The following is a 26,136-nucleotide window of genomic DNA, read 5'->3' as shown; positions in this document are numbered from 1 at the left end:
GTCAATACAACAGTGAGATAGATATCTATATCTATAGACAGATATACAATTTATTCCCTGTGCCACAAAAAGGTGGTGCAAAAACTGGATTGACTCTTAAAAATATTTCCCTATGAATAAAAGACTATAACTAGTTTTGGAATACCTATTTGGGTACTGATAGCTAAATTAGCAACTTAGCAGTTAGCAACACTCTTCAAACAGAGAAAAAAGAAGAAAATACACAGTTTAACAAAAATTCCCATGAGGGCATTTTTTCTGTTAGCTAGTAGCCTGTTTGCTAGCACCTGATTTTGTTTAATGGTTAACAATAAAATTTGGAATATTGTGACATTTCTTTTCTCGCGGGTGAAAGAAACATGTTGCAATATGTTGCGAAATAAATAAGAAACCATTTTAGCAAAGTGCATAATGGGTTTTTAACATTGCTTTTTGGTAAAGAAAGGAAGCCATAAGGAGTTTAGAAATGATAAATACATGGTCATTGCCCACACTGATTTTAGGTATCTAAATACTTATATGAGGTAAGAACCAATCTTGATTTTGGAAAACAGCTGGAGATATACAAAAAAACCTCCTAATATTCCTTTTTCAAACTGCTGATAATAAGCCAAATAATATCAGAAAATACAAGACCCTTAATACACACATATGCAAAAATAAAAAACATACAGATTGTTTTCCTCTGCAGTCAATATATGACATCTCAGGAAAATTCAGAACAGTCACAGTTCAGTTTGTTTAAATCACCCTTTGGGTGGGCCTGTCCTAGTCTGCCAACTAACAAAGACAGCTTAGAGGGGTGAGTCTCTCTAGATTAATGCTGACTTCTGAACACTCCACTGTTAAATCACCACAGGTCAAATATGTTTCATAATAACAGCAACATCCTAACTGCAGGTCACTGGATCTCTGGAAGTTAATTTTGGCTCACTATCATTCACACCTTATGAACACAGACAGCTCTGTAATATATAAACATTATTCACAGCATACAGCCCAAGTGACAGCTTTAAAATCACAGAGTCAGAGAGTGACCTGGGATGGAAGGGGCCTGAAAGATCACCTGGTTCCAAACCCCCTGCCATGGGCAGGGACAACTTCCACCAGATCAGGCTGCTCAAAGCCCCATCTCTCCTGGCCTTGAACCCTTCCAGGAGTAAGGCATCCACAGCCTCTCTGGGCAACCTGTTCCAACACTCCCTAAAGAATTTCTTCCTACCATCTAATCTAAATCTAATCTTTACTTTGAATTCACTCCCCCTTCCTTGCCACTACATGCTCTTTCTTGTAGAAATCTCTCTCCATCTCTCCTGTAGGCCCCTTTCAAGTACATTAAGGCCATATATGATGTATATTTTTATTACACTGATGGCATGAATTAGGCCTCAATCCAAACAATTTCACAATACCAGAAGGAAAAAAAAAGGACATTGTAAAACATATTTTAGTCCTGCCTACTCAGTGAACTAATGAAATACATCCATGGAATATAATATGAAAACTCACCATTGCAAGAGAGTAATTTTCTCAGATAAAAAATACACTTTTGAGCTAAAAAGAAGGAAAGTGCTTTAAAGGCAGTAAAATCAGCTGGTTTTACCTTGTAAATGTTCCTCAGGACAAGATGCATTTTGTCAGGATGAATGGCAGAAAGCACAAATATAAGTGTGACAACATCCACAGAATCTGCTGGTATATTGTCTAGAAGATCATCTTTGGTAAGATCACACTGGAACACTTTACATCTTTCAGTACTATATAAGGCATTTTTCTAGGGACATTAAAAGAGCAAGCTTTCACTGAAAATTAGCAGCATTTGTTGCTACAATGAAGTAAAAATCTTGTGAAATTAATCAGTAGAGAGACACAAAACAGAGTGGCAAGAAAATATTAACCTCCAACGGGTGGTTACTGCTATCAGAAATTCTTTGCTGCTAACTACAGTAGTGAAACTACAACTAGTAGTTCCCATGAGTTTGAGAAGGAATATGCATTAAGACAATTCAGAAAACATACTATTTCTGTTTTACAACTGCATCTACTCTTTAAAGAATACATAAACTCTGTTGAAAGAAATTACATATTACAGGGTGATGAAAGTAAAGCTCCTGAGCTACAGGTAGATTGCAGACATTTGGGGTTTCTGTCACATAATTTGCAGCTGGGCTGTTCTAGCCCACAGGTTTGCTGTGGAAAATAAAAACCCCAGTCTTGGCAAAAAATAAATTCAGCAAGAGCTGTGGAGGCAGATGCCCTTAAATCATCCAAAACCCAGGGCACAGGCTCAGCCCAACCTCATCTTGGGGTGTAGCCACAGCATCCCAGGGAGCTGCTGTCCTCTTCTGTTTGCCACAGGCATTTTTCTTCCCATCTTTTGCATGATAAATGCTGTCTGTGCCTTGTGGTTCTTGGTCACAATGCTTTCAGTTAACAGATATATACAAATTTACCTGTGATTACAAACTTAATAATGGCTTTTAATGCCCAAAGCCCCCATCAACTCTGCTGCAGGGCTCCACTTTGGACTGCAGTACCCATAACTAAGTGTAAACATACCTACTGCTAATCAGGTTACAAATCCCTCTAACAATAATTCCCAGCCTTGTTTTTAAGGTTCTCCTTGGGACTCCCTCTATTAAGGGCAAGCTTCCATGACAAATGAAATTTTGCTTTTACTGCACAGTCAACAGAGACATAGTAGTGCACCCAAAAAACACTATCTTCATAAATCATTCAAGTAATATACCATAATGCTCTAATTTGACACTGAAAAGCCAAGTCTGGAGCAATGATTTGGCTTCTTACATAGGATCTCCACTGAAATGCATCAGTCTCAATTTTTTTGGCAAAGCATATCCCACCCCTCCTACAAAAAGGAAGCCAAGAGAAGTCTGTTGTTACAGTCATTTGTAATTTTAGAAGCTTCTAAAAAACACTCTAAAAGAAGTTCTAAATATCACACCAACCTTCACATACTCAACAGCTCTAGGAGAGAAATCACAGGCATATGCAAAAATATTCTTATCTTCTTCTAAGAGTGGAAACAAGCAGTTCCCAACCCCACAGCCTGCTTCCAGAATGGTCAGGTTTTGATCTGCAAACTGGGGAGGAAGCAATACAAGACAAAACATAATTTTTGTTTTCTCATCACATGAGCAGAGGCACTGTTCAACCAGTATTTTAAAAGCTAGAATCAATTTTAATTATGATTCTTCAAAAAAACTAAAGTAGACAGCCACTGCATAATCTGACATTAAAACCCAGACATCCTGAATTTCCAAAAAATTAGAAATAATTTTAGAACATATTAATATTTTTTCAGTCATCTATCTCTTAAGTAATCAACAGACTTGTGCTATTTCTGTCTTGTCTTTCACTCAGCTGTAAGGAACAACAGATGCATCTGGCTATTCCCCTTAACTGTGTTCAGCCTGCAGTTCTGGATGCTTTTCTCTAAAGCAGTGTACTGAAGAGCACCAGCCTGCACACACAGAGACAGGCTGTCTACTTTAGGACTCGAAAACCAAATATTCCAGACTGCACTCTCAGCATCCAGGATGCTATGAACAGCACCCCCATCCAGTAAGGGCCAAATATAAACTAGAACTAAACTGATGCATGTGATTCTGAGAAGTTATCTTTTTTATTAGAAGAAAACACACGTGGCACTGCAAACTTTACATGTGGCAGCTCTTACCCAAATGGCTTTGCTCTAAGTATTATTCACTCCCCTGGAAACAATCAATCCCATCTTTTACAGTAGAACTGTACAGATCTCACCTCACGACATGCCTTTAATTCTTGAAACTCCCTGGTTGTCCAATGTCTGTCCTTGAAGAAGTTGGTGCTGTTTCTTTTGTAAAACAGATCCCAGTTCTTCTGTGCCTCTTTCTCCAGTTTTAGCTGTTTGAACTCAGACACCAAAACCTGATCTTTTGCCAGTTTTTCTGCTTCTTCTGGGCTAAGGACTCGAGCATTATGGCCTTTCTTTTGGAAAGCACCATCTTCAGTAGATGTTGGTACTATATTTAAGCAATTTGCTGACACCTTTTCTTGAAACATCCTAGATTCTTTCACACAAACATGAACACCAAAGACCCAAGGATGATTTTTTTTCTTTAGTGTATGATTCCATCACTTAATTTAGGTCAAATAAGCGAGGATCTAGAAGCAGAATTAAAAATGAGAAAAAATTACAGTATGCACATACTACAACTTTAATGATTTGTCCTACTTGATGGACTTATATGTCACCAGATTTCTCTTAATTTCAGAAAACCTTCATCTAAGCTAAGAACTCTATACGACATCATACTGATGTCAAAGTTAAAGAGGATACTTCAGAGTCTCCTGGTCTTCCCTCTGCATTCTAGAAACCCAACAAGAAAAAGCTGGTGCAGCTCTAACATTATTTTCACTAAAAGAGACTTGAGAACGAAAGCAAGGGCTTTGTTTCTCATTAACCTCACTTAGAACATTTCAGAAAAAAAAGGTAAATTAAGAACAGACGACATTTAAGATGAATGTCATTCAAATTAATGAAACAAAGTGTATTCACATTAGCATTTCTCCTTCCTGCTCTCAGGTCCGTGAGAAAACACTGGTGAAAACAACAGCATTTATAACACATCCCCTAAGGAAGGAACAAAACCAGTACTGTGGCCAAAATGCCCAGAGCTGCCCTGTGCCAGCATTCATCCCACTGCCTCCTCTGAGGATTCACGCTGGTTTAAGCAATCACAGGTGGTTTTACTTCCAGAAGTTCACAGAAAGAGCTTCATACAGGCTGGGCAGGGAGTCAAACATTTTCTCTGATGTTAAACTGGTTCTGACATCTGCCTTGTCATAAACATGCAGATCCTGGATGATGGAACATGGCAATTAAATCCTGCATGGCCCAGGAACTCGCAGGGAAGCCCAGGTAGCAAACACACAGCACTCGTGTACATCAGTGCCTGGAGCCAGGCATTGGGGTCAATTTACCAAAAAGGAAATGACAAAACCACAACAGCACACACCCTAAAACAAACAAACAAACAAGAGTACTACTTATGTATTTTATCTTATGATAAAATACATTCTATGCCACATAACATGGGTTGTATGCACATGTTATATATGATGCTATCATGATATATGCATGATGACACAAACACAAAATACGGAAGCGTGCAAAGGAAGAACTGTCAGAATTCCGTCCATTGTCACAGACACACCCTCTTTTCCTCCAAGAACAGCGCAAGAGGTTATGAAGAAGAGGCTCCTTCGAAAGGATGTCTCTTCAAGAAGAGCATATCATCAAAACAAACAAACAAAAACTTAATCAGCAACATTTCTGCCGTATTTCTACATCCGCCTATACCCCAGGCACGCTCCATTATTTCATCACAGAAGGAGCGCACACGCAAACAAACAAACGCGAGCCGGTCCTTTCAGTGACGCCTCTGCTGCGGTGGGAAGGCAGCGCGATGATAAACTCAGTCGCAACAGCCCATGCTTAGGCTAAAGAGCCTTTTAAAGGTGTTTAATCCAGAGCTAAGCCCACAAACATGTAACACCTCCGTGTGATCCTCCGGTCCCCCCACGCGGAACCGGCTTCCCTCCAGCAGCTCCTGCCCCAGCGTAGCCGGGGCTTGGATACCCCGGCAGGGAAGGGAAGGAAAGTCCCTCCTGCCCTGCCCTGCCCTACCGAGGGCGGGGAGCGCCGGGCTCCCACCTCCCCCGGGACCCTCCCCGGGGCAGCAGCCCCAGCCCGGCCCCGGGCGCCCGCCTCGCCCCGCCGTACCCGCCGCCAGCCCCGGAGAGGGTTCCCGGAAGGGAAAGCCAAGAATTTCCGGGAGGACGCCGGGCGGCAGCGCACGGAGGAGAGGGAAGGAACCGGCCGGGCCGGGAGCGGGGCCATGAACGGCTCGGCGAACTCGTTGCTGGACAAGGAGGAGCACCCGCTGCAGCTGGGCGAGAGCTTCGAGCGGCGGCCCAAGGCCTCCTTCCACACCATCCGCTGTGAGCGCCTCCCCCGCGGCCGCCTCTTCCTCCCCGCTCGCGTCCCGTCCCCCGGCTGCGCTGCTCCTTCTGCCGCGCCCACCCCGCTGCTCTCCTCGCCCCCTTCGCTCCGCCATCGCGGGGCTCCGTCCCCACTTTCTTACCCGCTCCCCTCCTGCCCCCTCATCGCCCGTCTCCCCCTTCCCTCCTGTCCCCTTCAGCGCCCTGCTACCCGCCGTTCCCCGCTGTCCCTCCACAGCCGTCTCCCCCTTTCCCGCTCCCTCAGCCCCCGTCTTTCCTCCCCACCAGTGTTTCCCCACAGAGGGGTCCCGCCGGGAGGAAGGGGAGGGTGGATGCTGGCGGGGAGGCGGTTTGAGCGAGACAGGCCAAGGCGAAGGAACAGCTTTAGAAAGTTTGCCATTAATCGCTCGGAAGCATGAAGAGTTCCTCCGTAAGGGGTGGCTTTGCCGTCTTGTTTTTTTCTCTTTGTGGCAATGAACTGCAGGACAGGTGCCACCGCAGGCCCGGCCTGGAGAGGCAGCCCGAGCATCCAGAGTTGGGTTTGTAGCTGGGTGTTTTCCTGATGAAGCAATGTGTGTCCCAGAAGAGCTCTCCCTGGCTGTCCCGGCTCCAGCCAGCTGTAATAAATCAGTATGCCAGGAAAGCAAGCAGAAGGGACTCAGACACATACAGTAATTCCTAATAAATGCAAGATAAATCCTGAGGTAGATTGTTTTGAAGAGGAACTCCTTGTATTACCACACATTAATTTTGTGGTGCAAGAAATCTGAGCAAAACTAGTCCAATTTTTATTACTAAAATGACTGGTAAACCACCAAGAGTAAATGTAAAGAATACTAAACTTATAATTTACTCGTTTTCTGTGAAAGTGGAGAATTTATACAAAAAGCAGTAGGATATTTTGGCTTATGATGCACAAATACAGGCCTGGTCTCATTGCCCATATTCATACACCACAAATAGTAGTTTCAGTGATACTGGTCACCCAAGTGCCTGATCCTGTGTGAATTAAACCCAAACTATATCCAGGTGGAAATATACTGGATTTCTAGAATGGAAAGTGCTTCAATAACCAATTTCCTACGGGATTGCAAAGCCAAAGGTCTTCAGACTACAACTGGAAGAATGCAGTTTTATTTCAGAAGATCTTTCTGAATGCTCTATTTTCCATCTGTGACTTTTAAATGAGATTTGTTCGTTGTCTTCGTATATTTTTCCCCTAACTGTTGTTCTGGAATGATTTATCTGGGTTCCAAACATTATATTATTGCCATAATCCTCTTCACACAAACTACAAAGAGAGGATTTTGTAGGACATATTTGTTTCAGCCTTCTTAAGATACTTCATTCTTGTACTGATAAACTGGATTATCCTTGAAAAACACATCTTGAAACATCTGATTTTTGGGAAAAGAGCTGTGGGTATATTTGGAGGGAAATATGTGCTCTCCATCTACATGAGCATGAGCCAGGCACATGCTAACAAAATGAAAACAATTAGTTGAGTGTTTGTTTAAAGTAACTCTATATTGCTGTGCCTAAGAAAGAAGTCTGGTAGTGATATTCCTTTTAAGTTGGTGACTGTGCTGTTGGAATTCTTGATCCCATTTTGGAAAGACACTATCTCTTGTACAGCTGGTTTATTTTATTTAGCAAGCTTGCACATAAAGTAGGTGGGAAACAATAGCTAGAAACAGATTGCTCAGATGAGCAATTGAAGGCTATGATTTGATCTGGCAGTTAAGGCATGAGAATTAAGTCAAGTGTGTCTGATTCTGCTTGTTGTGCTGTCAAAGTAAAACTCAGTTAAATATTAACATCCTCTTAATGAGAATTTATTACAAGTCAGGGTTGGGAGTTTTTCTCCTGCAAATGTGTTTTTCATAGTGGAATTATATTTTAAATTTGTTCTGAGGTATTAATTTCATAACTAATACAGTAATTAAAAGCCTCAATCGTTAATATAATTGCATCTCTTCAGATGCAGGGATGCTAGAGTTGAATGCAGGCTTCTTATAAAAACAAACACAAGGCAAACTAGCCTATAGCTGTGTGATTTTATTTCAGTTTGTCTAAATCCTCTCTCAAGATATTAGAGGTTCTGATAGGGTTTTTTCCTGTTATTTTATGGCTTACCAGCGCAACAGAATAATGAGGAGAAAATACTTTTAATTTAAAATATTCTTAGTTCAAATGAATACATTAAACAGAAGTGCCTTGGTTGGGAGACAAAGCATTGTACAACAGAGCATAAATACCTAAAACAAGTGTAAGTTTAAAGCCAGTACAGTGCCTCCCCTTACTGATCCTTTCTGTCCACAGTGGCTCTGGAGGAGCATGAAGCTGCTGAAGTAAGATCAGCACCTCTCTCTTTCCTCATAAGTGAGAGCTGAGATCTCCTCCACCCATGGGGAGCTTTTAGCACTACTGTGGAGGCAAGATGGCCATTAAAGAAATTACTGAAATATCAGTGAGACTAAATAAGTGTGTGTCATTAAATTGGTGTTTGTCACAGAGGAGTCCTCAGGGTTGCAATTGGCAAGAGCTAAGCAGAGCCCAGGGTTTTGGAAGTTGTTACTCTCTTGAGTTTGATTGGTACAGTTTTACACTTGCCTGTAAAACCAAGTGCCACTCAAAGCTACAGTTGTCTTGGCAGGCGGAGGTGGTGAGAGTGCTGTGACCTTCCCAGAGAAGTGTCTTTAAAAAGACATCCTGGGTGGAAGGGACAGAGTCTTCATATGGGCTTCCACAGAGGGGCTTTATTGAGCTCCTGCCAGAAAAGGGTGCAGGGAGCAGGAGTTTATACAGGGATAGCAAGGAGTGGGGCAGAACATCAGAACAAATGAGAGGAGGGCACAGGCGTGGAACAAAGGGGAAAGGCCAGTGGGACACATAGAATCAACATATGGCAATATCAATATGGCAATAATGCATTCTGGAGGAAGCTTTTTCCTCACCATGACCAGAGGTTGTTGCTTAAGGACTGTCCTTCAAGGGGACTGTAGTCAGCTTCTCAGCCAGTTTACCAGCCTCCACAAGTGTCATTAAATTAGTGTTTGTCACAGAGGAGTCTTCAGGTTTGCAATTGGCAAGAGCTAAGCAGAGCCCAGGGTTTTGGAAGTTGTTACTCTTTTGGGTTTGATTGGTACAGTTTTACACTTGCCAGTAAAACCAAGTGCCACTCAAAGCCTGGGGTTTGGAGAAGTCTGCTTTGGTGTTCGAACACAAGATCTACAACCTCATTTCTGTTTTAAAAGGGAAGCTCAGAGTCACAATGTACTGGTGTGTTAGTCCACCCTGCTGTAAACACTAGTGTGTGTTTAACTATTCCCTATAATCACAGTAAATGTATGGTGGCTCTTTGCAGGGCACATTGATGCTTCTGGAGACTCTAACAAATGTAATCACAATTGTTTTCCTCTTTAGATGATTTTAAGCCAGCATCGATTGATACGTCTTGTGAGGGGGATCTCCAAGTGGGTAAAGGAGATGATGTTACCATCACTTTGCCACATATTCCAGTAAGTCTCTTATATATGTGCTCCTGTTTACTCTCCAACAAATTTGCATTGTTGTTACATTCTAATATAAATGCTATTTTCACTTTCTTTATTAACACTGTGGGTTCAATATTTAAGCAGCCAGACTTATAGTTTACCACCTTAGGAAAGGACTGTACAGTTGGCTCTTTATAAAGGGCTATATTTGTAATGTTGCCAAATTGTTCTTTACTTTTGATTCCTTCCTTCCTACTCTTCCTTAAAAGGCAAGGAGACTTTTACTATTAGCTGGAGCTGTACACCTGGTTCCCATCCATTTTTAATGCTGTGTAAAGGCAATGTCACTCGAGCTTCAGTCAAGGTTGGATGTTCAGAACCCACAGGCAGACCTGTAAGCTCCTGCCTTTCTCAATCATGTACAGATAGGGCATAGAGGGTTCCCTGCCTTTAGCTTCATCAGTGGAAGCAAGGGGACAGTCCTGGTGAGTGGCCATGAAGTAGTTTCCCATCCACTTCCTTCCCTAATGATGCCATAAAGATCTACTGTGTGAGGATGATGGTCAAACAGCAATAAAACAAGTGATCAATCTCTTCAGAGGTGCAGCTGGTTTGTAATTGAAGGTTCAGTGGTTTCCTTACCAAAACAAAAGAAAGTGCTCATGTGCTGGAACTAGATTTGCTTATTAGCTGAAGTTGATGCTATGTGTCAAGCCAATAAACCAGAATTCACAGACATCAATGGGTCTGGTAGCTGCAGGGGGCACCAGTCAGTTTGGAAGCCGTGTGTCAGATCCTTTTGGTATTGTTGTTCCCAGCACATCTGTGGTTTTAATTGGTAGGTGAAGGTACTGTGATAATTCTCACTGAGTGAAGCTGTAGCTGCTTCACCCTGCTCCTGTTCATTAGATGGCTTTGGTCACCATCAGTGCTGCAGGAGGTCACACACTCCTTTATGTGAGTTTTTGTCTGTAGAAATGGTGAGCATGGTAGTGCTATTGGAGAGCAGGTAACAGCACAACTAACAGCATTCATCTTGGATTAGTTGGAAACAGAGTTGCTCATTGATTTTTTTTGGGTTGAGCAGCATCACTTGTAATACTCCTTTTCAAATCTCTGTACTGAGGAGCTTAATTTGATTATCTTCCCCTCAGTATGAGCAGCCTTGAGTTTATGGTATGCTGCAAAGGCTGAGGCAGCCAAGCCACTCTGTGTATGTTGTTCCAAGGCAGTGCTGCCTGTGTTCTGGACAGAAAGCTGGAAAACACTTGGCATACTGGAAGAGAATGAGAGGTTTTGAGATCGTTTCATCCTGACAAGTTTCACTGAATTTCTTGGATGCTGCTTTGCTTCCCAGTTGGATAGCAACAATTGGATAGCATTCAAATTCTGACTTGAGGTTTTCTTTTTGAAACTGCCTAGTGCCTGAGAATATCTCTGATAATTTGTTTGATGGAAATATTTTGGTGTCTCTTGCAGCTTGGATAAATTGAAGTACTATTTCTGCATGTGCATTTAGTGACTTTAATAACTGAAAAACAATTTGGATTGGGGAAGGGAAAATTTCTGCTTGTTAGAGTACTACAGGAGATCATAGACTATCATGAATTGGAAGGGTCCCCACAAGGATCATCAAAATCCAGCTCCTAAGCCTGCACAGAACAATCCCAAGAATTACATCATGTGCCTGAGAGCATTGTCCAAACGCTTCTTGAACTCTGTCAGGCAAAAACCCTCACAGGTGAAAACAATTCTGTCCTGTAATCAGCAAAATCTGTAAGCCACTGTTACTTAGGCACCAACATAAACCCTAAACATTTAGATTTAAGTAGAAGAATGGGACTTAATTTGCTTGAGCACTTACACTTCTACTTATTATTTAGCCAGAATCACAGTCTTTGCTGCTTTAGGAGGCTTCTGGGTAGCAGAATGATAGCCAACAAACTTTGATCAATTTTCATTACCTTTGTGCACTATACCTTTCGTGGCTTAGATGTCAACAGCATGCAGGATTTGACTTTAAGCTTTCTTTTTACTCTCTTAAATGTTGCATTCCTCTCTTAAATGTAGGAATGATAAAAATGTAACATGCCTTTGAAGACTAGACTTTCTTGAGACATCCTTTCTGAATTGTATTTCTGAATCTCTCTTACTGTGTCTTTGTTAAGAACTCAGATTTTTCACACTTACTGTTCAGAACCTATTTTAAATTCAAATATATTCTATCTGTGAACAACATGGAGAATAGGAATTGCTTTCAGAGTAGCTAAAATGTGATTGTTCATTTTTGCTACTCAGATTAATATATAGGAGAGTGCAGGGTTTTTTCATTTGCCTCCCGATTTTGGTTGCTTTCCTACAGTACGTGCAAAGGTGCATATAAATAAACATTTGTTTTTAAAATCTACATTCTTTTATACAGCATCTACACATTACAGAGAAGCCTGAGAATGTTTCATAGTTGAGAACATAACCCCTTGAGTAACAGCTTTTTGTCATGGCCAGGTGTGTATCCATGCTGTTATTTGCAGATAAACCATGGGTTCAGCTGGCTGTAATGTCAAAACCAGTGTATGGGCCAGGCTGTGCAAGGATGCAGTACTGCTGAGCATGATCTCAGCATTACCAGTTAGCCAGTGTGCACCACCACATGAGTTTCTTGTCTTTTTTGCTTCTCAGTCTAAGCCTTTAGAGTTTTAAGGCTCTGTGTAGCATTGTGTGGACTTGGGGACTTTCTGGAAGGCATCAAAATACCCCATTTGCCTTTGAGAAGACATTTCAGTACAATTGCATGGGCATATGCATGCTAATCTGACTTTGGAGAAGGCAGCTGCTCTTACATAGTTTGTAAGTGACAATTGCTTGTAATCCACTGTGAAAATACTGCCATATATATTTATGCAAAATATACAGTGCAGTTTAAATTATTTTTCAATTGACCACATATTTCCTTGGGCAATAGTTCTGCTGCTCAAATAATTAGAACTTTATTTCTTATCCAAACCCATGATTTCCAGGGCAGAAACATCAAGAAGATTTCTGATACGTGTCAGGGACAGCTATGCAAATTTAGTTACGCTGCCATTTTGGGAATGAGAACTGTAAATAAAGGCAGCCATGGCGAAGATGTTTTGTCACAACAGGGACACTTAAAATGATGAAAGGCATAATATTGCTATGAGGAAATGTCTGATCTACTGCACATTTTCTCTGTATTTCTCTCTTCATGAATGAATATTTTCTGTAGGCACTAAACATTAAGTTCTGAGCCTCTTTTTCAGAACAAAACATACATTCTTTCCTCTTAGTATTCATAAATTTTTGGACAGAGTAATATAACCAAATATGTGCTCTTTCTTTGTACCAGGGTTCAACTCCACCGATGACTGTCTTTAAAGGAAATAAAAGGCCATATCAGAAGGACTGTGTGCTTATTATCAATCATGACACTGGGGAATATGTGCTGGAAAAACTTAGTAGCAGCATTCAAGTCAAGAAAACAAGGTAAAGCTGGGGACAGGGTTAATTGATGGGATTAATTATTGCTGAAGTTTCATATTAAGACTGGGTTTTGAAACAGAACTCTCTTATTTTGTAGTGATGTTTAATTACTAAACCTTAGCTTTACATGGCCAATTATCATGCCTAAAAATGCAAATAGGAGTGTGAATCCAAGAGTAAAGAATTTGCAAATTCTCCATGGCTGAAATTACATAATTATAGTTTGCAGTGAAACACCTGTGATGTTTTGAGGCTTTAGATGCTGGCTGAAGGATGGGATGTGTTTCAAGAATCTCTAGTTAGCCAAAAAAACCCATGAAAATATTAGACTGCCAAAAAGATTATTGGACTTTCTAGGTTTGTTCCCTGCAGCTTCCTGTGGGAGTCACGATGTTTCAATAACATAATCTTAGGGAACAAGGAGCACTCATTCCCATATTGGATAAGCAATATATCAAGTGGAACACAAGTACAAAGCCTGCAGCTGGTGAAGGTGGGCAGAGCTGTAGAAATAATGGTTATGGTGTTTTGCCTAGAAGAATTGATGAAGCCAGAAATCCTTTCTGACCCAATACTGCTGCACAATTGCTACAAAGTATGCAGCTGGAAAGTTTTTACCAGTCCTACTGCTCTGCCAGTACCTGAAGTCTCTGGATCTTTCAGCATCACTGCACCACAGGTTGGCACATAAAGAGAAAGCAGTCATTTGAATGTCTTGTGAAGAAAAGACTCTTCAATAAGTTTAGAAGTTTTACATTAAAAAACACTTTGTTGCAGTATAGAACCCTTAGCTGCTAAAACTACTAGAAATGTGGGTTGCGGCTCATTGGTAATTGGCTGGGTGTTTGCCAGGAACACCTTGAGTGCAAAATAAATGGACTGTAACACTCCTCTGAGTCAGTGATGTGAAAACTCATCCATGTAGTATTCATCTTGTCCAGTGGATATGAGCACATCACAGATGAGATTTGAATTCCCAATTTCAGTTCTGCTGGACTTTGTCTGGGTGAAGCTTAAGTCAGAAGGGAGCAAATAAGTGCAGGAGGGCCTGAGTTCTGTGAGATGTTTGGTTACACTGACTCTTGAGTCTCATGTGGGTAAAAATACTTAAAATTTTCTCAGGTAGTAAAAAGTTTGAGGGTCCCTGTTTTGATGAGCAGGGCTTTGCAAAGTCATTGATTTTCTAGATCAGAAGTGCCTTTTATTTTCCATGACTACTCTGATCTTTAACGTCCTGTTGGCACTCTGTGGGAACAGGGCTTTTAGTGTTAATACCTTGATGAAATTCACAGGGGAGTAAGTGAGCTTAGTCCACATAAAACCATCTGTAGTTCCATGAGCATAATTAATGCTGGAAAGCTTTGACTTTTACCATCCACTTGATGCAGTGAGTATCTTGCCAACTCCTCACTTCTGCTGTAGATAAACTTTAAGCTGCATTAATGTGGTATCCAACAGCTGCACGTCACTGGTGAATGAAGAGGGGGTTCTGTGTGAGACTGAATCTAGAGTTCACTGAGGCACAGAGATATCCCAGTAAATGCTCATGTACCAGCTCTGGTACCACAGGTGGTTTAGGTGAATCCCCAGGACGTTCAACATGGGCTACTTTAATTTATCTCACATTATGGGATCAGTTTCCAGACACAAAGTGTAACACTCCTGACCTGGGACTCTCCTAGAACAGAAACTGAGCTCTCATATCCACAAGCTGCTTCTGTGCTGCACTGCACAAAGCCATAACCCCAAAGGCTTTGCTGTTATGCAATAAATACACCATACCCTTTAACCTTATATGGTGTACTGTAAAGGAACCTACTTTGGGTTTGTGGTTGGTTTTTTTGGGTTTCTTTTTCTGCCAAGGGTATTGACTGTTCTGCAGTCTCAGTCACATCAGAAGTTCAGTAAAAGGCAGAAATACCTGGTTTGAACTGAACAAATTGGCATAGTGTTATTCTGGAGACTATTTTCCACTAAGGAAACGGCTTAAACTGTTTTGAAGAGCTAACAGCAAATGGATACAACCCAGGAATTAAATGCTTGTATGCTGTATTTAGCAGTAAGAGTGATTACTCTAGCCAAGTTGACCTCTAAGAGAGTTCAGTTTGAGATTATTTAATTGCAACTGAGAAAATTGTTTCTTTTGCTGTGACTGTTTTAAGCAGGATTTTGTTGTGAATGGATTTGTAGTTACTTTAAATTACTATGATTGATCATTCTTTTTTTAAAAATACAACTGCTAACTGCTAAATTAAAGCCTTCATTGTTGTTCAAGTAGAGAATTTGGCATCACTGAACCACATCTGGATTTGAAAATACATTTTGTAAGAGTGTTGCAGTGTAGTTGTATATGTTTCTTTGTTATTGAAAGCAAGTGTTGCATACAGAAAGCTGTAATTCAGTCATCATCTTTGTAAAACAAATTAGAGATCTGTACAAAAGGAAGTCAGAGATGAAGCCTTAGCACAAGGATATTGAAAAGTTGGACATAGTTGCAGAGTACCACTAAATGTATCTGGTTATTTCTTCAGAGCAGAGGGTAGCAGTAAGATCCAAGCCCGAATAGAGCAACAGTCTGCCCGAGCATCTCAGCCTCCTTCACAGTTCAGAGCCCCAACCAAGCCAGCAGTTGGACCTAAAACTTCTCCTTTGAAGGATAATCCTTCACCAGAGCCCCAGCTGGACGATATTAAGAGAGGTAAAGAAGGGTTTGTAGTTTCTTTGTCTTTCTTCTTTATAATAAAAACTATGACTGTGCAATTTATAAAAACATTCAGGGATTAAAAGATGGTGCTTGATAGCTGTGTTGACTTCTTTATATCTTGTTCCTTTATTCATCTTAGTATACTGATTATTTATTCTCTTCTACTAGAATAGATCTTTGTATTGCTATATTACTGGCATGAGAAAACTTCCTCATTCTGGGTAGTTTTCTCTCTTCCAAACTATTTCTCTGTTTGGGAAAGAAGAAAAAAAAATCAATGTGAGTTCAGAAACCTGTAGCTCAGTGCTGGGGTGTCTTAGGCCACCACAGCAGCAATAACAAAGTGCAATGGTCCAAGGTCTCGTTACAGTCAAGTCACTTGGAGAACGTTACCCTGCACTGAGTGAGGCTGGGGGGATGGAGGGGCTAGGCAGCTGTGCTCCCAGTACAAGACAAGCTTGCACCATGCCAAGCACTGCTAGTAGGGGAGGAATGAGAGAGTGAACAAACCTGCAGCTTACCCTCTTTCACAACCACTCCTTTGCAGCTTTGGCACACATGCCTTATGGCTGCTAAACTTCTATTTAAAAAGTACCTTAAAGGAATGATTGGCTCAGCTCACTCTTCTGCTTAGGCAGAGCTTTGTCTTAGTGTTTGCTGTGGGTAGGATGCACTTTCTTTGCCCATGCCTTCTTTTCCTACTGATGTGATACCTGTTTTTGCTGTGGATGATACAGTCACGATAAAGAAGACAAATTTTTGTTTGGTAATTCTCTGGCACTGACACCAGACACAATTATTTTATTTTAAGCTTGTTCTTTCTGTCTGCTTTTTTTTTCTGGGTTTCTTTCTCTTTTTTCTCTGTCCCATATAGCTATTTTTGTCTGGAGACTTTGCCTATGTTAATTGCCCAGATGAAGTTAATTACTCAGCAGGGTATTTTTTCAGTTCATGGTAATCACTAGGTGACACTTTTGCTGCTAAGCTGTGTGTTTGCATAGGTGCTGACTGGTCTCACTTTTCTGCAGCAGTAGTGTTTTCAATACTTGGATGCTGGTCAGCAGCCAGAATCAACCTCTGAGAGATTCTGTTAGCTTCATTGTTATTTTTATTTTCTGTATAATAGGTAAGGAAAATGATAATAGGTGATATATCAATTTTTTGAAATCAAGTCAGTTGTGGATTTTAAATGTCTTTTCCTGTAGGGTATAATAAGTTACTTAACCTTTGGGGCACTCTTTTGTATACATACAGCAATTTGTAAAGGTTGTATTACAGTAAAATAATTACATTTGTATGGGGTGACATCTATTCTAAAAGATAATTTTCTAGTGGCCTGAAGTATATGTCACGTTGTTCAGAGCTATCCTAATATATTTTTGCCACCTGATGATCTTTTATATGAAAGTACCTCCAAATAAATAACCTGTGCAGTTTTGTTCCCAAAATCAAGAGTTAGAGCACCTGAGTTCTACTAAAAATAGGACTTTAATTTGTTACTTTATAGGGGGAGTTGTACAAAGCCCCAGAAGAGCCAAAAGCCTGGGCAGGGGTGTTTTTGCTTATAGTCTATAACCCTTTCCAGCACTGATGATCTAGAATGTCAGCATTGATAAACCATTTTTATCATAAGAACCTACTTTAAAAAAGGTAGAATTAAAATGGCACCATTCCACAATGAAATATAGGCAATGACAAGCTGTAAAAGCTGTAAGTTAGTCTGCCTTATCCTGTTATCTTCCCTTAATGCATGTTTTTATTAACATGGACTTGTAAGTCAGAAGAGCATGTGTTCTTTCCATTCAAGTAGTAGTTTTAGTTTTGGTTGAAGTGCTTCCTCTGTAGGAAAGAAAGATAAACAGCTGAAATTCTGTGGGTTTTGTTTCATGAACACAGCACAGGACTTAAAATTCCCAGAGGAGCTTCTTGAAAGGATCTCTGGCACTTTGACACCCTCTTGCTTCCAGTATGCCCTACTTAAGGGTGTGGTGAGACACACAGCCTTCATGATGTTTCACAGTTTAAGTTTTAAGGTAACCTCAGTGCAGGTTTCTGCTTTCCCTGGTACCCTCAGCTGGGCATTTCCACCCCTCTCTTACAGATGAGCTGGAAATGAACTTTCAGGTAGGTCAGTTCTGTCCCAGTACACAGCTGTCCAAACAGCAGTGTCTGAGGACAGAGTCAGAGCATCTGGGAATTGAACCACTCCCTTCCTTCATGGACAGAGGCTTTTGGGAGGCTGTGTTGAAGGTTTTGCACAAGTGAAATCCTTTCCTCTTCAAACTTCTATGTTGTCCTCGTGCCTGAAGGGAGCATAGGAGAGGGTAGGAGCTTGTTCTTTTGAACACTCAGCTACATCTGATGATGTCTCCTTAAGCTGTGAAGATTTGCACACATATACCACAATACAGTCATTTATTTGCACAAAATAATTGACATTTATCAGACCAATTTGATCATAGCAGAAAATGTTTTCAACAGCATTGACATAATTACAGCATGCAACATATTGATATATGTCAATAATATTGAAAAATTACAGCATGCAATAATATTGACACGGTTACAACATTTGAGAAAAAACCCCACAGAATCATATTTCAGGTTTGAAGACTCAGTGCTTAAAAATCTGAGCAGATTTTATTTACCTGGACTGTAGCTTTGGTATGTGAAGATTATGCCATCGCACTGTTTGTCTCTCAAGAACACCTCAGTCAATTTTTCTGCACATCAGTATGAAATACTGCCTCTTCTAGCTGCTATCTCCACAGGCTCAGGGTGCCAGTATCAAGTTGATTTCTCCACCTTGCATTCTATTATTACCACTATGTGTTCTGCTATAGGCATTCAAACTTAACCCTCCCTAAAGTTAAATTACTTTTCTCTGGCAGTTCTTTGTATTCTTGCAGTCTGAGGTGAAGGCTTTAGTTAAAAAACCTGCACAACCTATTGGAATTGAGAGAAGAAGTAGGAGCAGTTAAACACTCTTATTTAATACTGAATATATACAGAAGACAGCCCTATTGAGAAAGGCTGTTCTGTTTGGATAATGATTTCTGACCTTGAATTTATTTTTTTTTTACTCTAAAACCTGCATTGCCCGCCAGTGTAAAACGGTCATTTTGTCTTCTTGAAAGAAATCTTACAGCTGTAACGTGAAATGTAGAGAAGTTAAGGTTCCCAAAGCAGTGTCAGCCTTTTCAGATGATGTAGACTCAATTAAGGCAAGTGCTCAAAACTGTACTGTATGGAAAGCTTTTTTAAAAGTAACTGCTGCACATCCTGACTCTTGTCATCTTTCAGACTGCAAAGGCTCATCGACATGAGGTGTTTGATCTTACGGTGCAGAAATGTCTAGGAAAGGTCAAATCTATCCTTGTTCAGCTTAGAATACATGTGCACATACACACACAGCTATTTTAATGGAAGCACCATGAGGAAATGTTTAACCCACGTCTTCAGTACCTATAGCTGTACTAAGCATAGCAGTCAAATGGGAAAATACAAAATTGAACCATTGTAAAGCAGCTGTGATTTTCCTATAAGGCTTTGATGTCATTGGCTTAGTCACTGGCAGTGTGACACAAGAGTGTTTTCAACAGAATTCCTTAGTGGTCCTGCTGAATTTCTCTTGACAGACTTCTCGTGTTGCAGCAGCCACCAGAACATTAGTGGAAACAATTGCTTTTCTATCATCTGCAAAGACAAGATGTTTAAAATTCTGGGCTCAAGGAATGAGAGACAACAGAGATCTGAGGGGGAGCTGTCAGCCTGTGAGGCAGAAGTTGATTAGAAGATGAGCTCTGACCAAGTTTCTACCTGTGACCAGTGTCACTGATAACAGCCTTGACTTCCCAGTCCTTGAAGCTTGTGATACTGGTTCTGTTTTGCCTTTTCTTGCCTCTGTTCAGCATAGCAGGCTTTAGCACTACTTCCAAGGCATTCTCTCATTCCTTTCTCATAACCAAATGTCTTTTATGGTCTCTTAGTTTTCTGCTTCCCCAGCAGAAACTTCCCATTCTTCATTCTCACACTAATCTCCAATTCTGTTTAAAATTGGCCAGGCTAATCTTCCTTTCCCATAGGTCAGGCAGCATCACTTCCTTCAGTGATCTCCTCACCTACTGTATTGAGTCCACACTTCTTGCTTAGTTTTGTTTTTGTTTTTTTTTTCTAGTTGTCTGCAGTGTGTTTTTGTTTTAACTTTTCCCTCTCACTACCAATACCTAAGATCACCTCACCTTCTTCACTCTATTTTACATATGGGCTCTATGTTCTCAGTCACTGTGCCAACATTCTTCCATCCAGCCACAGACTCCAGCTCTGTAATTCTCAGGCACTTGTCCTGTGTTAGACTTGTCTGTTGGATCTTTTTGCACTATGGATTGTGATAGGTGATTGTGCTTGCTGCAGTCCAGGATATTCTAATAATGTATTATAATCACTGTAATTTGCAACTAACTACTCCATCACTAGAAGAATGTAGAAATTTTACATCATTAAGCTGGAGGGAAAAAAGTTTAAACCTGGGCATTTTAAAGAGAAAATACCCTTATTCCTGGTTACCTTTCCTTTAGATTTCCCCTATTAATTTCCTAGCCTTAAATACAAGGAACATTTATAATTTGAAAGCCTCAACATGAGTAGGCTGAGAACAGTGATTCACAAGTGCTCATTTGTTTGTGTATCAGACTCCAGGCCTGAAATGTATTTTTAAAGCCTGCAAGACTGTGTTGAGAGGCAATAAGGTAGAAAGATATTACAGTACAAAGTGCTATCTGCTGTTGGCCAGTTGAATCAATATATGATTCTGTTGAATCATATTTTCTTTCTCTTCCAATGGTCTCTTATACTAAGTCTTCAAGCTGAAAGAGTAGGGTTTACCTGGCATACTGGTAAACTACAGAGAGCACAGATGGTATAGGCAGGGATCTAGATGTAGGAAATAAATTGGAGAAGCAGCGCTGCTATCCTGAAATACCCAGCTGGAGTGTAACCAAAGCACTTGAAATTGAGCTCTAAACCTTGAAAGTGAAAAATAGTGATTTTAAATCTGGCAAAAGAAAACACAATTTCTCAAACTGATACATGCTAAACTAGAGGAATTCTCTCCAGCAAATATTGCGGAGGCTGGAAACTTAGCTGTTACTCTTTATTTTAGGCTTCTAAAGTTCTCTAAAGTTTAGGAAACTTTAACTGTTACTCTTTTATTTTTATTGGGCTATTTTTTAGCCCAAGGAAAATGAGTCCTATTAAAAAGGAACTCGTGACACACATCTGACCTAACATGAATTACTCCTGGCATCAGTTCTCCACTTGTTAGGTAGGGTTGATAATACCTCATCTCTCCCTTCTTTCATTCTTGTCCTTTATTCTGTGAGTTTCCAGGGCAAGCACTGAGTTCTAACACTGTGGATATAGTACTGCTGCTAGCACAACAAAAGCCTGAATTTTGAGGGTTTCACATCCCATGCTTAATATATCTGTGGATGTTGTTCTTTCCTGGAAATCTGCCAAGATGAACTGAGTCATTAGATACTCAGCCTTGTGGGTGGATACAAAGGAGTTGTCCTCTACTAGTGTTTAAGCCACTTATAATTATGACAAATTTTACAATATTGTATCATTTGGGGTGACACACCTTAATATCTCTTTAGTAACCAGCCATTCAGCCAGCACTAGCTGTTGCTGATGAGGCTGTTGTCGTGCTGTCCTGGTGTTCCAGTGTTTCTTTGCACTGGAAATCCTAAAGTGGGCAGTGTCTTGAGTTGTATACCTTCCTAGTTTCAGAGTAGTTTCGTTATTTCCTGGCTACTTGTAAGCTCTGTAGCAGGTTATGGTATTTTTGCCACTCCCCAGTATGTGAAAATTCTCAGCTGTTCTCACCTGTCCTACTGCAAAGTTATTTGATGTCATCCATCTGCTTCTGAAGTTTGTTTACAATGGGCTGTGTGACTGTGCTGAAGCAGTTTCATACATTATCTGAAGTCAAGGCAGTTTCTGTTGTAATCATTTGCCCATATCCATGTAACCATTTTTTGTGTTTTCCAAAGGCCTAAATGTCACCAGCATCTAACAGTTCAGATTTAGATTTCCGTGATCAGCTGACATGCTTACTTTGTATGTTGACCATGGCCTGTCAGAAATAATGAAGCTGAAAATGCTCTCAGGAGTGTAAAGTATATGAAGAATAATTGTAGAAGTGAAGGTTTTATGATAGTAACCTATGCTGTTGTTTTTTAAAATGTAGCTATAGCAATAAGTAAAAAAGTTTTCAGGATTTTTTTGTTTCCCTTTCCTTTCATGTGAGATATTTTGGTGTGACAAACTATACTTGACAAAACCATCGCATTTGCACATTCTTTCCAAAATTCCATGGGGCCCTGTATTTGTGGTATCAACCAGATGAATTCCTTTTTATTTCAGAACTGAGAGCAGAGGTTGAAATTATTGAGCAGATGAGCAGCAGCAGTGGAAGCAGCTCATCGGATTCAGAGAGCTCATCTGGGAGTGAAGATGAAAGCTCCAGCAGCGAGGGGGAAGAGCCAGCACACGTTTCCCCTTCCCAGCCACCACACCAGCAGTACAACAACAGGAATGCTGTTGCTAATGGCACCAGCAGGCCACAGGGAAGCAATCAGCTCATGAACACGCTCCGTAAGTAAATGCTTGTGTCTTACCACTGTGAAAGCTGATTATGACCACTCATTTACTTAGCGTGATAGGCTAACTCCATGAAATGCCTTTTGCCAAATAGTAGTTCCAGGGAGCTGCACTGGCTCAAATACATGGGCATTGTATGAACAGGGGGCTGGGACTTGTCTGAAGGTGTGGAGAGCCTGTGGGCATCAGTGCAGTGGTCCCCATTGTCCCTGTTGGGTCTTGATTCAGGCCTCCAAGTAGCCATTGGTGTGGGAGGATCTGGTGCACTGGAGGATGGGATTTATTTTCATGTGAATACACAGATTAAATGGAAATAGTGGTGTTGACACATTGTTAGTTAAAGGTCTGTAAAAAACTGTAAATGGCTCAAGGCTGTCCTGGGTTCCTAAGTGCAGTCTCTGTGGTCTTCAGTATTGCTTTGTCAGCAGATTTACTGTGTTGGTCTCAGCTGTATTTTCACAAATATCACGTTTTGAAGGGAAATTTAAATGAAAATTTTGTTAAAATATTGCAGCTATGGTGTTGCAAGCATTGAATCAGTACAAGCTCACTTCACCCTTTAAGAAGTGTCAGGAACATTTTTAAAGCATAGTTCTGTCCCATGAGACTCTCTCTGGAGACATGGTGTGCCTGGGTGTTGCTCTTTCCTTGCACTACATCAGGTACATTCTAACTCGGTGGAGTTAGAATATTGAATTTACAATTGCCATAAATTGTTCTTAATTCCTCCTGAGGCATATTTGCACACATCTCTTGGCACCCATTCATAGGGAACTGGTGGGAGTCTGAATACAGGTATGTGTAGGGTTTCCAGCTTTGAGAAGATAAGTATATTGTACAGACCCCACCAAAAAGCCCTGCTGGAAAGCTTAGAGACGTGTCAGTCTTGCTGCCAGTAATGAAGGACTAAGTGAAATCGAAAGTTCAACAAAGTCATTAGGACTGTGCCCATTTCCCTGTTTCTGGTTGTGAGCAGCCTCCTCCCTGCTTCTCCTCGACCACAGTACTGCATGGGTTTAATGATCTGAAGCCTCTGACTGCAGGACAATCTGGGAACTACCAGGGTAGCTCCTCTCTTCATGCAGTGCTTTTGCCTTTGGATTTAAAATACTTCTGGTGTGGGAGAATCACCCCTAACCCAAGTCCTTGTCTCCCGTGTCTTGTCTCTATGTCTGTTGAATAGATGCCCTGCAGCTGTTTTGAGGGGAGGGTAGTGGGAAAATGCTGGAAGAGTTAGGTTCAATTATCAGAACACAAGCATGATTCTTTACCCTTTTTATCCCCTCCATCTCACCAAATCATGACTGCTCTGCAAAACAGAATCAGAGCCAGTAGGTTTGATCCATATCCTGGCCATTTATCCAATCTCTGCACTTTGGAGGGCAGCCTTTACCTTCACAGCACATGTCAGCTTCGTTCAGTCTTGAGTTGTGATGGCTTTAACAGCCCTTTTGGTTTATTGGCATGTGGAGGCCTTGCCTTGGCTACCCAAATGGCCTTTCACCAAAAAAAAATCTGTTTTTAAAGGGTAAAGAAAGCCAAGGAATTCCCCAATGCCTTGTCCCAGAGCCATATATTGGAGCTTTGGTGGGTGGAGACTGTGGAGTGTTTTCTGCAGCTGTTAGCATGGAGAGGGCTGTTGTCCCACCAGGGAGCACCTTTGGTGGCTCTGGAGACAAGGATGCTTGGTTTGGCCTGAATCCAGCTATTAGCCCCATGCAGCTCTTGATGTTCTTGGGCAGTTTAATTAAATCACAGATGATGTTTGCATTCATTTCATGTGTTATTCTTACTTAAATCTTGCAGTGTCAATGTGACTGTTCTTTGGTTTGATTGCCATGAAATGTGAATTGACACCTACTCACTTGTTGTGTTTTGTTGGTTTTTGTTTTCCATAGGAAATGACTTGCAGTTGAGTGAGTCTGGGAGTGACAGTGATGACTAGAGGCTGAGCTTTTGCTGTTTCTGTTACATATACATGAAGAACTAATTTACCTTGAAGTGATCCTATTGCTTATGAAGAGGAGCTGGCACAGAGATGGTTCCATGTGTGGAATTTTAATAGAAGAAATGCATAGCCCTACAAAATAGCAGATGTTGAGGACTGTTTTACTGTGTGAATTACATGTATATATTGTGTATATTCTTACTCTGCTAAAGCTTTGAGTACATATGTACAGTGAGTGAGCCAATGTATGTTCCTGTCCACCATCTGTAAGTTTAACATGTAATTATGTGAGGCCATCTGAAAATCTCTTGTTTGTAGGGTATGTGCAGTGCATCATGACTTTGTTGGGGGACTTTTGTATATAGGGTGAGCATGTGCCTACAATGAGTTTATAAAAACATGCAGGAGCTAGTGTGTGCACTGAAGTGGGACTGCCATGAATTAAGTTTCAATACTAAATTGATTTCTTTGGTTTGGGACTTTTTTAATGCCTTTTTATTGCTATTTATGGTTGATTTAATAGACTGACTTTTAAACAGTTGGACGATAGGAATGATTAAACCATGTTTGTCACAAACCTTGCTGCATCAGTGCCTTATGAGCAGGTTTTTTAAATAGTGCTTCAATTCCTGCCACCTTCCCTGTATGGAGCAATACTGAAACCTCCTCAGATTGCTTCTGCAAACAAGAGCTGTGTGTCACATACTGCCTGCTGTGCTCTAAGGGCAGTGACTCTAGCAAGATAAAGGATACACATCAATCACCTAAACTCATCCAAGTAGGAATCAGATAATCATTCTCTTTAGAAACGGAAGGGTCTCATTTAACTCAGACTTTCAGACCTAGTCTTCAGAAATACTTACAATCCCAACTACTAGTGACATTGCAATGCCACAAATGCAAAATATTTGACTTATTGAAATTCTAAGACTGGAGCCCTCTTTGCAGTTTCCTAGAGAGTGCAAAAAGAAGAGGTGACAAAACAAGCAGCCATGAAACAGCAGAAGTCTCTGTCCCACCACAGTTGTAAAGGTAGACTTTAGTCCGTACTGTTCATTGGATGAACCTCCTTGTGCTTGGCAGGAGTACACAGAACATGAAATATTTGCCAAGGGTGAAATTCACCCCTGTTTAAAGGGTGTTTAAAGGGTGCTTAGTTGGATTATTATTAACTTTTTTGCTCACATGGAAAATGAGTGCCATAGGCAGCCTCTTGTGACTTTAAAATCAAAATTCTGCTGACATAGGACAAGTTGCACCTTAGTTGTGGTGTAATCCTGAGGCATGGGAAGCTGAATCAAATGCCTCCCCATTCTCAGGTCTCTGCTTTGCACTGCTCTCATCTGTCAGTTTGTGTTTTAACTCCTGTTTGTTTACTGAGCTCTGTCCTTTTTTTTAACATGTTGAAGAGCAAGGGGACATTTGAAGGGAGATTTTATTAAATGGTTTATTTTTTTGCATTAGATACATATTTAGGCATATTTTTGCATTATTGTACATACATTAAAAATACTTGGTTTTTTTAAAGTGTTTTGTGATGTAGGTATGTATTTTAATGGACAATTATGAAATATACTTGATGAAAAGCCACAATTGCTCTTCTTTTTTTTTTTTCTGTTCTTTTTCTCTGTTCTCCCTCTAACAGTAAAAATGGTCTGTCTTACAAGCTTGTACCAATTCAGGATTTCACACTTTGGTGCCAGAGATCTGCATAGTATGGTTTGCAGTCTAATAAATGTTAATGCTGCTCCTGACTCTCCCCCAGCTAAAGATCTGAATAAGCAGAGAGACATTTTTCTGATGCCATTTCCCCATTA

The 26,136-nt window shown here is 40.7% G+C and overlaps 2 protein-coding genes across 2 annotated transcripts in view; one reads left to right on the top strand and one right to left on the bottom strand.

Moving 5' to 3' along the window:
- Positions 1-5,839, bottom strand: part of METTL6 (methyltransferase 6, methylcytidine) — a 9,118-nt gene extending 3,279 nt beyond the window's left edge. Inside the window, exons 1-4 of the mRNA XM_054274012.1 lie at positions 5,789-5,839; positions 3,784-4,167; positions 2,970-3,104; positions 1,604-1,774 (exon numbers count right to left, since the gene is read on the bottom strand). Of these exons, the coding sequence (XP_054129987.1) occupies positions 1,604-1,774; positions 2,970-3,104; positions 3,784-4,065 (588 nt within the window). The 5' untranslated portion in view covers positions 4,066-4,167; positions 5,789-5,839. The remainder of the gene's footprint in view (positions 1-1,603; positions 1,775-2,969; positions 3,105-3,783; positions 4,168-5,788) is intronic.
- On the top strand, positions 5,827-26,136 carry EAF1 (ELL associated factor 1). The gene is made up of 6 exons (XM_054274013.1): positions 5,827-6,006; positions 9,433-9,527; positions 12,871-13,007; positions 15,536-15,702; positions 22,135-22,365; positions 24,270-26,136. Exons 1-6 carry the CDS (start codon positions 5,904-5,906, stop codon positions 24,314-24,316), a joined length of 780 nt encoding a protein of 259 aa, XP_054129988.1. The 5' UTR covers positions 5,827-5,903; the 3' UTR covers positions 24,317-26,136.

The sequence above is a fragment of the Melozone crissalis genome, unplaced genomic scaffold (genome assembly GCF_028551555.1).
Source record: "Melozone crissalis strain CALT ecotype California unplaced genomic scaffold, PUWL_Pcris_2 ptg000016l_1, whole genome shotgun sequence".
Lineage (NCBI taxonomy): Eukaryota > Metazoa > Chordata > Aves > Passeriformes > Passerellidae > Melozone > Melozone crissalis.
Note: the sequence above shows the minus strand (reverse complement) of the source record. Positions and strands in the feature narration are given on the sequence as shown.

What these genes read in the sequence shown, in the direction of transcription:
- EAF1 (XM_054274013.1), top strand. Translation starts at nt 5,904, where the DNA reads ATGAACGGCTCGGCGAACTCGTTGCTGGACAAGGAGGAGCACCCGCTG. An exon ending in CTCCTTCCACACCATCCGCT is followed by an intron (nt 6,007 to 9,432) that starts GTGAGCGCCTCC and finishes TTTCCTCTTTAG; the next exon opens with ATGATTTTAAGCCAGCATCG. An exon ending in TCACTTTGCCACATATTCCA is followed by an intron (nt 9,528 to 12,870) that starts GTAAGTCTCTTA and finishes TCTTTGTACCAG; the next exon opens with GGTTCAACTCCACCGATGAC.